The 15238-nt window shown below is 45.7% G+C and overlaps 1 protein-coding gene across 4 annotated transcripts in view; it reads right to left on the minus strand.

Annotated features, from left to right (window-relative positions):
* Nucleotides 1-15238, minus strand: part of CELF5 (CUGBP Elav-like family member 5) — a 106770-nt gene that overhangs the window by 78179 nt on the left and 13353 nt on the right. For all 4 annotated transcript variants that reach the window (XM_060681561.2, XM_060681567.2, XM_060681558.2 and 1 more), the window contains exon 2: nucleotides 8252-8334. In XM_060681561.2, the coding sequence (XP_060537544.1) occupies nucleotides 8252-8334 (83 nt within the window). The remainder of the gene's footprint in view (nucleotides 1-8251; nucleotides 8335-15238) is intronic.

The following is a 15238-nucleotide window of genomic DNA, read 5'->3' on the forward strand; positions in this document are numbered from 1 at the left end:
GCACCCTGAGGAGGCCCTCTCTGTGAGAGTGTATTGGCCGATGGGAGGTTATCGGTAGCAGCAGGCGGTCTCGCAAATATCCTGGCCCTAAGCCATGGAGCGCTTTAAAGATGAGAACCAATTAAACGAGACGCCTACATGACTGCTTCACTCAACAACTGCAATCCCGGCTCTACCAATTGCAGTCGTTAAGCAGTTGCATGGGTTGTTAAGGGGAGCACAGGAGAGCTTCGGGGATGACCTCCTTCTGTTGGGGTGCAGAAACAGAGTTTAAGATCGTGCTTCCCACAACACCAGAGCCAGACGGCCTCAGATGGCTACAGAGCTCACAGGGTGTGTTCCAAGTTGCTACAGGCCAGGAGCCTTTGCTGACTACAAGGCCCATAAATCTCTCCTTTTCTTTTTATGTTGTTCTGCAGCTGCTGGCAGTTGCATCCATCTGGTGAGAGGCACAGCTTACCTACAGAGGTGGCTTCACACCATTTCTGCACGAGTGTTGTGGCTCCGTTACCTGAGCCTGTGTTATCGGAGGGAGAAGGCTCCGAACATGAAGGAGAGGAGTTGGCCAGGCCTCCCTCTCCAGGACCCTCCTCTCTAGCAATGCCTCAGGTGTCTCCCGAAGGAGAAGAGATTGGCCAGGAGCCAGGTATCTCCTCGCAGTTGGACAGTGACGGAGATAAGTCTTGGCTGGATCCACGGCAGCATCTGAGAGACAGGTGCGCGCAGCAGAAGAGGAGGCGTGCCAGAGATTAGGCTGAGTCACTGGACCACACCCCACAGGGGATAAAAGGGGGTGAGGTGGCCATTCAGACTCTGTGACGGACAAAACAAACTACTAGCGAGTCACATTGTATCTTTGGAAAAAACGTTATCTGCCTTGGATTTAATACAGACTGGACTTGACAATTCTTGAACTGTGTGTATCTTGTTTGGGTTTATCTGTCGGAGGAACAACCCCTCCCTCTATGAGTAAAGTTCTTGGCAATCAGCTACTGGGTTGCTGTCAATTCTCTTATCGGAAGAATTTGTTGTCTGCCAGTTTTATTTAACCCCTGGCTATCTGTTTGTGTGCGTGTGTGAGACGGGGACAGAACAACGAGCCAGGAAAAGGGCTGTGAAAATATCTACAGACCCACCCACCCCTCACGTCCTGGACATAAATGGTTTCAACGTCTTCCTTCAAGACGACGCTACAGGGCATTGCACGCCAAAACAGCCAGATACAAAGACCATTTCCCCCACATGCCATCACTCTGCTAAAAAAAACTAATTCCCACAAGGCTTTCATCAGATTCACAAAATTGGAAGGGACCTTGTAGGTCATCGAGTCATCTAGTCCAACCCCCCACCCAAGCACAGGACTCTACCCCAGGGGTGAAATCCATTTTTTTTTTTACTACCGGTTCTGTGGGTGTGGCTTGGTGGGCATGGTGTGGCTTGGTGGGCGTGGCAGGGGAAAGATCCTGCAAAATCTCCATTCCCATCCCACTCTAGGGGAAGGATACTGCAAAATCCCCATTCCCTCCCCAATCCTGGGGGAAGGATATTGCAAAAAATCTCCATTCCTACCTCACTCTGGGGCCAGCCAGAGATGTTATCTGCCAGTTCTCCGAACTGCTCAAAATTTCCGCTACCGGTTCTCCAGAACCTGTCAGAACCTGCTGGATTTCACCCCTGCCCTACACCATTTCTGACAAATGGCAGTCCAGTCTCTTCTTGAAAGCCTCCAGTGATGAAGCTCCCACAACCTCCGAAGGCAACGTCTGTTGCATGGAATGATTGCTCTCACGGTCAGAAAATTCCTCCTTATCTTGTCTTATGCACAATTAATCAATGATCAAAAGAACAATTAATCAGTGGAACAACTTGCCTCCAGAAGTTGTGAATGCTCCAACACTGGAGGTTTTTAAGAAGAGGTTGGACAATCATTTGTCTGAAGTGGTGTAGGGTTTCCTGCCTAAGTAGGGGGTTGGACTAGAAGACCTCCAAGGTCCCTTCCATCTCTGTTATTCTATTCTATGCCCTGGAATGTCAAATTATTTTAGTAGGGACTGTATTACTATTATCCTTCTCATCTTTCCTATTTCTTACCTCTATCCTTAGCTTCTTATGACTCTCCCTTTGTTGTTTGTATCTCATGATTTATGTCGATTGCTTTTATTTAGTATTTATTTATTTATTTATTTTATTTATTTTATTCGGCTTATATGCCACTCTATCTCACAATGGACTCAGGGCGGCTCACAACAATAAAACACAAGCCACAATAAAAATAAAGACTAAAATCTAAAAAATTTAAAATTAACCCATTAAAACCCTTAAAACCCCATCATCAGACCAGTATCCTATGACTGTCATAGAGTGTTGTGTCTTATGATTTATGATGAACGTATTTTAAGATGATTAGGATCATAAACAAGCGTGTTACTAACTAACTTAACAACTGCAGCAATTCCAATCACAACAGGGGCAAGAAAAGTCACGAAATGGGGGCAAAACTCACTTTTAAACAACTGTCTCGCTTAGCAACGGAAATCTTGGGCTCAACTGCGGTCGTAAGCCGAGGATTCCCTGTACTCGGTTTACGGTAAATCAGATAAACTAACTCAACAGGACTGCTTTCCAGGCCACGAATTCAGCTTCTGCAAAGCGGATGCTTTTAAACTATTCCCGTTTTGCTGTGGTTTTATTTATTTTTATTGTTGGAGGCGATAAGAGGATAGAACAAACTGGCTATTAATGGAAATAGTTAATAAAGAAACATCTTGAGATCCGGGGACCAGGTTGTCTCTCTGGCCTCAAAACTGTGCAAGAGGAGAAGTGAGCCTGGATCACCACCAGGATGTGAGAAACCGTCCTGCAGTGTGAAAATGTTTGTGTGTGTGTATGTGCCACAGCTTTCAGCGAAAGTGTGGAAGAAAAATGCTGTGAGAATTTGCTTTCCCTTCAGACGAAAGGACTACAGTAGCACTGGCTAAAATGCTAACGCAATCCTAGGCTGCATCAAAAGAGGGATAGAATCACTTGAAGTATTAATAACGGTTTATAATGCCTTGGTAAGGTCACAGCATCTAGTTTTGGTCACCACCATGTAAAAAAAAGATGTGGAGACTCTAGAAAGAGAGCAGAGAAGAGCAACAAAGATGATGAGAGGACTGGAGGCTAAAACATATGAAAAATAGCCATAGGAATTTGATACGTCTAGTCCAGGGGTGTCAAACTCAATTTCATTGAGGGCCGCATCAGGGTTGTGTTTGATCTCAGGGGGGGGGTGGCCTTTGGGGCAGGCGTGGCCAGCATGACATCACTCGTGTTGGGGGCGCCTGTGGTGGCCCAAGTGCTCTGCCAGCGAAAACGGACTCCCGAGCTCCGTTTTCAGCTGGGACGACATCCTGCAACTCTCTGCCAGAGAAAAACGGAGTTCGGGAGGGCCGTACGCGGCCCCCGCGAGCTCCGTTTTCACTGGCAGAGGCACTGCAGGCACTGTTTCCAGGGCAGCCCTGTGGGCCAGATCTAAGCACCCTGTGGGCCGGATCCGGCCCCCGGGCCTTGATTTTAACACCCCTGGTCTAGTCTAAGGAAGAGAAGGACTAGGAAGGACATGATAGCTGTGTTCCAATATTTGAGGGGCTGCCACAAAGAAGAGGGAATCAAGCTATTCTCCAAAGCATTTGAAGGCAGGACAAGAAGCAATGGGGGGAAACTAATCAAGGAGAGAAGCAACCTAGAACAAAGGAGAAATTTCCTGACAGTGAGAACAATTAACCAGTGGAACAACTTGCCTCCAGAAGTTGTGGATGCTCCAACACTGGAAGTTTTTAAGAAGAGATTGGACAACCATTTGTCTGAAATGGTATAGGGCAGCGGTGGCGAACCTTTTACTTACCAAGTGCCGAGCAGGAACGCGTTTTGTGCCCTGAGCACACTCGCGTGCATCCGCGGTAATGTGCGGCTCCTCCCCACATGCCGTGCATGCAACCGCACCATATGCACATGTGCACAGCTTTCATGCACGCAATGCACGTGCGCAAACATTATCTGCGCATGCACACACAATCTGACATGCATGCGCAAACATGCTGCTGTTCAGGCCTCTGGTGTGCATGCGCAGGAGAGCTCCGAAGAGCAGCTCTGTCCCCTGAATTGCACGCATGCGCACCAGAGGCCTGAATAGCAGCTGGGGCGCGTGCGCATGGGCAGTTTCAGGAGAGCTTGGCGACGGCTCACGTGCCCGGAAAAATGGCTCTGCATGCCACGTCCAGCACGCTTGTCATAGGTTCACCAACACGGATATAGGGCTACCTGCCTGAGCAAAGGGTTGGACTAGAAGACCTCCAAGGTCCCTTCCAACTCTGTGATTCTGTTATTCCGTTAAATGGTCAGCTCTTCCCTTTCACAAAAGAAACAGCTGTTTTCCACCCCCAATAGGAATAGTAGGAACTAATTGCCTGAGTATATAGGTAATCCTCAATTTATGACCACAGTTGAGCCCAGAATTTCTGTTGCTAAGCAAGACGGTTGTTGAGTTTTGCCCCATTTTACGAACTTTTGATTCAGTTATTAATTGAATCCTGCGGCTGTTAAATTAATAACACTGTTGTTAAGCAATTGTTAAGTCAGGAACATGGTTGTTAAATGAATCCGGCTTCCCCATTGACTTTGCTTGTCAGAAGGTCGGAAAAGGGGATTACATGACCTCTGGGGACACTGCCACCGTCATAAATATGAGTCGGTGGTCAGGGGTGTGTGTCCAAATTTTGATCACACGACTGTGGGGAAGCCGCAACGGTCGTAAGTGTGAAAAACAGTATAAGCGAGGATCACTTTTCTAAAGTGCCGTTGTATCTTCGAACGGTCATTAAATGAATGGCTGTAAGTAGAGGACAACCTGTAAAACAAAGGCACGAAGAGGTTTCACTCCTAAAAGTGAAAAGTGGTTCAAAATTTTTAAAAAATTGGGTGGGGACGGACTAAAACCAAAATGATGTTATTAAAATTGAAGCTGATTTAAGATAATTAAAGTAAGTGACACAAACTAGGCCATGGGTCCCCAACCAGTGATGGGATTAAGCCGGTTTGGGGGAACCGGTTATTAAATTTCTTGCTGGCCCCGCCCCGCCCCTTCCAGGAGTCCCCACGCGCCCCGTTTTGGCTCCCAGGAGGCTGCAGAGAGGCCTACTAGGCCCAAAATGGGGCATAGGGGTGAGGGTGCCCCCCGTGGCCCATTTTTGGTCCAAGGGGGGATGCAAGAGGCCGAGTGCTGCCTGTCACACCCCCTGGCCATGCCCACCCACCCATTAGGGCAGAGAACCGGTTGTTAAATTATTTGAATCCCACCACTGTCCCCAACCCCTAGGCCACGGCCCATGACTGGGCTTCAGCCTATTTGGAATTGGGCCACGTGAGTGGATGGCCGGAGCGTATGTGTGCACACAGCTCAATTTGTGTGAGCAGTGGGCCGGCGAGCCCACGCATACACTGGCCCACCGTTTGTGCAAGTCGAACTAGACCGGTGCACACCAGTTTGCTACTCGTGCTTGTGTGGCCCAGTTCCCCTTTCCCCCCCCACCCCAAGACAGTCTGCCAAGCCGCAAAGATTAGGGACCCCTGGCCTAGGCTACAGCCTTGTGATCTCTGAGTGGTCTCCCTTCTAAATAACTGGTCCAGCTTAGCTTTCTGAGCTGAGCTAAGTGTGTCGCCTGCTGAGACTTATTCACGTTAACTATTACAATTTGGGGGGGGGCGAAGGAGCAGTTCTTAGAAACATACTAATCATTTTGAGCAGAGGTTTATACATTCCTAAAATAACGTTTGCTAAGTTCTTAATTTTCATTGATTTAGTCTGCATTTTTAAAGCAACATTTTGCTGGTTCCGAAGGCAGCCTCTGCCATTTACTATTTATAAAAGAGTGGCAGAAGGATAAAAGAAAGAAAGTGTGAAGAGTAGAGGACTGGAGACTAAAACATATGAAGAGCAGTTGCAGGAACCGGGCATGGCTAGTCTAGTGAAGAGAAGGACCAGGGGAGACAGGATAGCTGTATTCCAATATTTGAGGGGCTGCCATAGAGAGGAAGGGGTCAAATTATTTTCCAAGGCACCTGAAGGCCAGACAAGGAATAATGGATGGAAACTGATCAAGGAGAGAAATTCAACCTGGAAATAAGGAAGAACTTTCTGACAGTGAGAACAATCAACCCATGGAACAGAAGTTGCCTTCGGGAGTTGTGGGAGCTTCATCCCTGGAAGCTTTCAAGAAGAGACTGGACTGCCAACTGTCAGAAATGGTGTAGGGTCTCCTGCTTGGGCGTGGGGTTGGACTAGATGACCTACAAGATCCCTTCCAACTCTATTAATCTGTATCTGTTTCTTTCTTGTTCCATCTGCTGAAAAAAGTAACATTCTTTTCAATTTCTGTGCTCGAAGAAGATTACAAACGATGATACAGGTTGTCCTTGACTTACAACAGTTCGTTTAGTGACCGTTCAAAGTTACAACGGCAGTGGAAAAGAGACTTATGACTGTTTCTCACAAGTCTGCCTGTAAAAAATTTTCCAGCTCCACCAAAGGAAAAGGGATGTGGGAAGCATCTCAGAAGGGACCCTCTCTAATTTTCCAGAGTTTGAAAGAAAAGGAAGAAATAATTTCACCTTTGCAAGATTCTTGCAACAAACATAGAGCTATACAAGTAGTCCTCGACATACAATAGTTCGTTTAGTGACCAAAGTTACAATGGCACTGAAGTTTTTCACATTTACGACCGTTGCAGCATCCCCCGGGTCACGTGATGCTTGCCAACTGACTCACCTTTGTGATGGTTGCAGTGTCCCGGGGTCACGTGATCCCCTTTTGCGACCTTCTGACAAGCAAAGTCAATAGGGAAGCCGGATTCGCTTTACAACTATGTGACTCGCTTAACAACTCCAGTGATTCACTAAACAACATTGGTAAGAAAGGTTGTAAAATGGGGCAAAACTCACTTAACAACTGTCTTGCTTAGCATTGGAAATTTTGGGCTCCATTGCGGTCGTAACTCAAGGACTACCTGTGTTATATTTACCTGTGAGTGGGGAATGAATGAATGAATGAATGAATGAATGAATGAATGAATGAATAAATAAATAAAAACAATTGTGAACAAAATTTCTTCTAAGGTTCAAACTGAACTAAAATTCGGGGTGCTTGAAAATTGGAGTTCACTGGCAAAGGTTTGGACACCAGAAAACCAGATTTTTTGGCAGTGATTCATTTAACGACTGTGGCAAGAAAGGTTGTAAAATGGGACAAATTCACTTAACAACTGTCTTGCTTAGCAATGGAAATTTTGGGCTCCATTGTGGTCATAACTCGAGGACTACCTGTATTATATTTAGCTGTGAATGGGAATAGATAGATAGATAGATAGATAGATAGATAGATAGATAGATAGATAGATAGATGATGGATGGATAGATGATAGATGTAGGTGGGTAGGTAGGTAGATAGGTGAGATAGATAGATAGATAGATAGATAGATAGATAGATAGATAGATAGATAGATAGATAGATATGGATGGATGGATGGATGGATGGATGGATGGATGGATGGATGGATAGATAGATAGATAGATAGATAGTTAGATAGATAGATAGATGATGGATGGATGGATTAATTGATGGATGGATGGATAGATGATAGATGTAGGTAGGTAGGTAGGTAGATAGGTGAGATAGATAGATAGAGGACGGATGGATTGATGGATGGATTGATGGATGGATGGATGATAGATAGATGTAGGCAGGTAGGTGAGATAGATAGATAGATAGATGATGGATGGATGGATTGATGGATGGATAGATGATAGATGTAGGTAGGTAGGTAGGTGGATAGGTGAGATAGAGATAGATAGATATTTAGATGATAGACAGATCGATAGTTTTTAAAAAAGCATGAATAAAACATCTAAGGTCTGCCGTTCAACCTGAGCTAAAATTCGGGGTGCTTGAAAAATTGGAATTCATTGGCAAAGGTTTGGACACAGAAAAACCAGATTTTTCAGACAGCCCTTGGCCTCCTATCTCAAATGAAGAAATGCAAGAAATTGATGGTGAACTTTGTCTGCACTACTTTGCAGAGCTAACGCCAATGGGGGAAAAAAATCCCAGGAACATTCCTCTATTCTCCAAGCACATTTTGGCACATGACGCAAAACTGAAATCGTTCCAAGATTTAATGGGTCCCCCCCTGCAAAATTGTCAGATTCCCACACTTACCCCCGGAAGCGTCTTCTGTTCGTGTAAGGCAGTCTGAGCTTTGATAGCAGAGTCTCGGGCGCAGTAGGTCAGGAAAGCGCACCCTGAAATGGAAGCAGAAGGCACATTAAGCGCATCGTCCAGCAGTGGGTTTCCAATATTCTTACCACCGGTTCACTGCGCACGCACATGCTTGCTTCATGCGTGCGCCTTCCGTGCATGCGCCCGGCCTTCCATGCATGTGCTTTGCTTGCTCGCGCGCCTTCCGCACTTGTGCCCACCTTTGAAAACATGCCTAAATAGGACGGCATAGCACTGGGGTGGGTGGGCGGGCCACCTGTGATCTCCACTACCGGTTTGCTTGAACCGATACGAACCGGCTGAATACCACCTGTGATGTCGTCTCTGTGTGCAGAAAGCATTTAACCTCTTTATAAAACCTTACAGGTAGTAAAATCCCACCTGAAATACTGCATCTGGTTTTGATCACCACATTTAAAAAAAAAAAAAGATATATCTTAACCTGGGATTCGGGATGCGGTGGCTCAGTGGCTAAGATGCTGAGTTTGTTGATCGAAAGGTCGGCAGTTCAGAGGTTCGAATCCCTAGTGCCACGTAGCGGGGTGAGCTCCTGTTACTTGTCCCAGCTTCTGCCAACCTAGCAGTTCGAAAGCAGTTAAAAAGTGGAAAAATAGGGACCACCTTTGGTGGGAAGGTAACAGCGTTCCGTGCGCCTTTGGCGCTGAGTCATGCCGGTCACATGACCACGGAGACGTCTTCGGACAGCGCTGACTTTTCGGCTTTGAAACGGAGATGAGCACCGCCCCCTAGAGTCAGGAACGACTCACATATATGTACGAGGGGAACCTTTACCTTTATCTTTAACCTGGGATACTGTATATCCTGCAATCTGTGGTAGACATATGCCAGCTGCCAAGCATCCGATTTTTTTAATTACATGACTGTGGGGATGCTTGATGCATGGTGGCGCAGTGGTTAGAGTGCAGTACTATTTGCACTGCCGGCTGCCTGCAATTTGGCAGTTCGAATCTCACTAAGCTCAAAGGTTGACTCAGCCTCCTATCCTTCTGAGGTGGGTAAAATGAGGACCCAGATTGTTGGGGACAATAGGCTGACTCTGTAAACCGCTTAGAGAAGGTTTTAAAAGCCACTGTGAAGCGGTATATCAGTCTAAGAAGTGCTGTTGCTAGTTCTATGTTACGATGGTCGTAAGTGTGAGGACTGGCCGCTAGTCCCTTTTTTCCATGCTGTGGTAACTTTGAGCAGGTTGTTCAATGAATGGTGGTAAGTCGAGGGCCGCCTGTACGTCACACACCATGTCATAAGCATGGAGGAATCATTTGAAGTATTAGTAGCGCTTTATAAAACTTTAGTTAAGGCCACACCTGGAATTCTGCATCCACTTTTCGTCACCACGTTACAAAAAAGATGTTGGAAAAAGTGCAAAGAAAAGCAGCTAAAACGATTAAATGGCCTGGAGACATATGAAGAACCGTTGGGGGATTTGGGTTTGGCCAGTCTAGAGAAAAAAAAGACTGGGGTGGGGTGGAGTACATGATAGCAGTCTTCCAGTATTTGAGGGGCTGCCGCAAAGAAGAGGGGCTCAATCCAGGGATGAAATGCTCCCGGTTCAGACCGGATCGCCTGATCCGGTAGCGATGGCAGTGGGTGGTTCGGTAGCAAAAATCCCTGCCCCCCCCATGCCCAGCTGAGACACACAATCATCAGAGGCTTTTTTTTTTTTACTTTTAAAAGCATTTTTTCTACAACCTCTTCCAATGAAAAAATGCTTTTAAAAGTAAAAAAAAAGCCTCTGATGATCCCGCAGCTCAGCTGGGATTGTCAGAGGCTTTTCAAAGCATTTTTTTCTGCAACCTCTTGGCCGAAGAGATGGAACCCTGCTGAGTTGCCTGATCGTCAGAGAGGCTTTTCAAAGCATTTTTTAAAAAGCCTCTCTGACGATCCCAGTTGCGTTGCCTGATCGGCAGAGGCTTTTCAAAGCATTAGAAAAAATGTTTTGAAAAGTTAAAAAAAAAAAAAGTTGGCCACGCCCACCCAGTCACATTATCCCACCCCCACCAAGCCACGCCCACAAAACCGGTAGTAACAAATTTTACATTTCACCCCTGGCTCAATCTATTCTCCAAAGCTCCAGAGGGCAGGACAAAAAACAACGGATGGAAACTAATCAAGGAGAGAATCATCTTAGAACTAAGGAGAAATTTCCTAACAGTGAGGACGATTAACCAGTGGAACAGCTTGCCACCAGGAGTTGTGGGTGCTTCATCGCTGGAGGCTTTTAAGAAGAGACTGAAGTGAACAATTACTTGTCTGAAATGGACCTCCTGCTAAAGGAGGGGGTTGGACTAGAGGACCTCCAAAGTCCCTTCCAGCTCTATTCTGATTGACTGAAACTAGGAAGCGGAGTCTAAGACCCTGGGTTTAATCCCTCTCGCTAGCAAGCCCAGGAGAATCTACTCGTCGCCAACCCTGTAGTGTAGGCAAACGATCACGTTAACAAACATCAGGAGGATAACCCTTTTTCAACGGAAACGGTTTACAGGTGGTTCTCGATTTACAACATTCGTTTAGCAACAGTTCAAAGTTACGACAGTTCAAAGTGACAGTTCAAAGTCCAAAGTTAGAATGGCACTGAAAAAAAGTGACTTTATGACCAATTAACTACGATGTATGACCTATGCCTATGTTTTGTTGTTGTATGTGTTTATACTGTGAGCTTCAGTACCGGAGACAAATTCCTTGTGTGTCCAATCCCACTTGGCCAATAAAGAATTCTATTCTATTCTATTCTATTCTATTCTATTCTATTCTATTCTATTCTATTCTATTCTATTCTATTCTATTCTATTCTATCCTATCCCATCCCATCCCATCCCATCCCATATTCCACATTCTATTTCATCCTATTCCATATTCCATATTCTATATTTAATTCCATTCCATTCTATATTCCATATTCCATATTCTATATTTAATTCCATTCCATTCTATATTCCATATTCCATATTCTATATTTAATTCCATTCCATTTTATATTCCATATTCCATATTTCATATTCTATATTTCATTCCATTCCATCCTATCCTATCCTATCCTATTCCATATTCCATATTCTATATTTAATTCCATTCCATTCTATATTCCATATTCCATATTCTATATTTAATTCCATTCCATTGTATATTCCATATTCCATATTCCATATTCTATATTTCATTCCATTCCATTCCATCCTATCCTATCCTATCCTATCCTATTCCATATTCCATATTCTATATTTAATTCCATATTCCATATTCCATATTCCATATTTTATATTTCATTCCATTCCATCCTATCCTATCCTATTCCATATTCCATATTCTATATTTAATCCCATATTCCATATTCCATATTCTATATTTCATTCCATTCCATCCTATCCTATCCTATTCCATATTCCATATTCCATATTCCATATTCCATATTCCATATTCCATATTTCATTCCATCCTATTCCATATTCCATATTCCATATTCTATATTTCATTCCATTCCATCCTATCCTATTCCATATTCCATATTCCACTTACAACCGTTGCAGCAACCCAGTAATCACATAATCAAAATTCAGGTGCTTGGAAACTGGCATGCATTTATGACGGTTGCGGAGTCCTGGGGTCTCTCTCTGCAACCTTCTGACAGGTAAAGTCAACGGGGAAGCCAGATTCACTTGACAACCCTGTTACTAACTTAACCACTGCAGTGGTTCACTGAACGACTCTGGCCAGAAAGGTCTTAAAACGGGGCAAAACTCACTTAAGAACTGTCTCACTGAGCATCAGCAATTCTGGGTTGAGTTGTGGTCGTAAGTCGAGGACTACCTGCATTCTTTTCATATGCACGGCTCTCTCTGATTGAGCTCTGATCATTCATAATTCTTCTGAACTGGGCATTTCTAGTTCAAATTCACCAGTTGATCCTTTTAACCATAAATAAAGCCGTTTTCATTTGAAATCCCCGGAGCCTTATAGAGGGCAAAGGAGTTGTCTGAATGAAACCGTTCTTGAAGTTTACAAAATCTGATTTCCTCCTCTATCAAAAGCCACTTCGAACAAGGCTCCAAGGGAAGGATCGGTGTCAGGTCCAATCAGGACATAATCTGGGGCAGCGATGGCAAACCTTTTTTCCTTTGGTGCCAAAAGTGTGCACCAGTGGTGGGTTCCTCCCGGTTCGGTCCGGTTCGGCCGAGCCGGTAGCGGTGATGATATGATGTCACTGAACCGGTTCTCCCCCCCTGCCCTCCCACCCCCCACCCCCTCACGTTATTCTTATCTTTTATTTGGTCCCCCCCCAATCTATTGCTGCCTCCTGAGTCCCAGCTGATGACTAGAGGGAAAAAAACTGTTTAAACTCTTGCCGGGGGGGGGGCTTCAAAGGGCCACCCTACAGCTGATCAGTGTTAAAAGCAAACAAATGAGTCGGGTCGTAAGTGCGCGGACTGGTCGTAAGTGCAAGGACCTTCCAGAAATGACACTGACCAGCTAGCCACGCCCACCTAGTCACATGACCTCCAAGCCACACCCACAAAATAAGCCACGCCCACAGAACCGGTAGTAAAAAAATTTAGAACCCACCCCTGGTGTGCACACATGCGCGATAGCACGCTCGCGTGTCCACATCCATAATGCAATGCCCCCCATGCACACTCCGCCCCCCTGCGCACGCACACGCAATACTCCCCCGTGCTGCCCCGCCCTCCTGTGTACGACCCCCATTTTGGGCCTACCAGGCCTCCGTGAAGCCTCCGGAGGCCAGAAACGGCCTGTTTCCAGACTTCCGGTAGACCCATTTTTCACCCTGCACAGGCTCCGGAGGCTTCCCTGGAGCGTCCAGGAGGGCAAAAACTGCCTTCCCCCGCCCTCCAGAGGCCAGAAATGGCCCATTTCCGGACTTCCAGTAGGCCCGTTTTTTGCTCTCCCAGAGCCTCTGCGCAAGCCATGTCATTCAAATCGGCATCCAAAACGGGCCGCGTGGAGACTCCTGGGAGGGGCAGGGCGGCATGGGCATGCGTGCGTGTCTCCTGCATGGGCGGCAAAGACCCGAAAATCAGCTGGCAGGCGGGAGGCACACATGCATGCGCAGTGGAGCTGATCTAGGGCGACGGCTCGCGTGCCGGCAGAAATGGCTCCGCGTGTCACCTGTGGCACCCCTGCCATAGCTTCGCCATCACGGATCTGGGGTTTTAAAAACCCCAAATTCCGCTTTTGATTATCTGACATCCCCTCATATAGAAAACGGTTGGTTTGCAAACAACATACAGGTAGTCCTCAATTTACGGCCACGATGGAGCCCCAAATGTATGTGGTGAAGGGGAAAAAATTGGTTCAGTGTATTTGTCCCATTTTATTTATTTATTTATTTATTTATTTTGATTTATATGCCACCCTTCTCCGGAGACCCAGGGCGGCTTACAATGCACTAAGCAATAGCCTTCATACTTTTGTATATTTATACAAAGTCAGCTTATTGCCCCCACAATCTGGGTCCTCAATTTACCTACCTTAGAAAGGATGGAAGGCTGAGTCAACCTTGAGCCTTGGCGAGATTCGAACCTGCAGTAATTGCAGGCAGCTGGTCTTAATAACCAGCTTAATAACAGGGTGCTTTAGACCACTGTACTACCAAGGCTCTTTTACAATTTTACAACTTTTCTTGCCACAGTTGTTAAGTGAATCACCGTAATTGTTAAACTAGTAACACGGTTGTTAAGCGAACCTGGTTTCTCCGTTGACTTTGCTTATCAGTTGGTCGCAAAAGGGGAACCCATGACTCCAGGGCACTGCAACCGTCACAAACGTGAGTCAGTTTGACAAGCATCCAAATGTAAACCACATGTAAATCATATGGGGATGACGGAAAGGTCATAAGTGTGAAAAATGGTCATCGGCCACTATTGTCAGGGCCATTGTAACTTCGAATGGTTGCTAAAGGAACTGTTGTAAATTGAGGACTATCTGCAGCTCTGTTTGCTCCCTGTTTGCTAAAGCAACCCCATAGAGATACTCCTGGACTTATGCCCACAGCCGGGGCCAGAATTTTAATTGCTAAGCAAGACCGTTGTTAAGTGAGCCATGCCCAATTTTACCACTTTTTTTGCCACGACTAGCCCACAAACCACAAAAGATTCACAACAGAATAGAAATAAAACATTAAAATTGATGGCAGGACGTTGGCCTGTTAAAGAAAGATGTCCGCCCCCACAGTGAGTAGTGCATAGATGTACTACTACAACATTTTGTAGCAGATCCCAGTTGTTACTGTCATTTGTGGATTTCAAATCCACAAATGCTGGCTAGGGATTTCTGGGAATAGAGATTGGAAATTCTGGGATTTCAAATGCACAAATGCTGCCTGGGGAATTCTGGGAGTTGAAGTCCACAGATGCTGGCTAGGGCATTCTGGGATTTCAAAACCACAAATGCTGGCTGGGGAATTCTGGGAGTTGAAGTCCATAGAACCTGACTAGGAAATTCTGGGATTTCAAATGCACAAATGCTGCCTAGGGAATTCTGGGAGTTGAAGTCCATAGAACCTGACTAGGAAATTCTGGGATTTCAAATGCACAAATGCTACCTAGGGAATTCTGGGAGTTGAAGTCCATAGAACTGACTAGGAAATTCTGGGATTTCAAATCCACAAATGCTACCTAGGGAATTCTGGGAGTTGAAGTCCATAGAACTGACTAGGAAATTCTGGGATTTCAAATCCACAAATGCTGGCTGGGGCATTCTCAGAGGTAAAGGCCACCATGCTGGCTAGAGCATTCTGGGAGTTGAAGTCCACCCATCTTAAAGTTGCTGAGGTGGAGAAACACTATTCCACAGAACCAAACCCGCCTTGTCTGATTGCCCGAAAGCTAAGCAGAATCAGACCTGGCGAGCGTGCGGATGGGCGTCTCTTCCTTGCTGCATCTCTCTTCCTCC

This window comes from Pantherophis guttatus, chromosome 1, assembly GCF_059756535.1.
Source record: "Pantherophis guttatus breed Tessera chromosome 1, ASM5975653v1, whole genome shotgun sequence".
Taxonomy (NCBI): Eukaryota; Metazoa; Chordata; class Lepidosauria; order Squamata; family Colubridae; genus Pantherophis; species Pantherophis guttatus.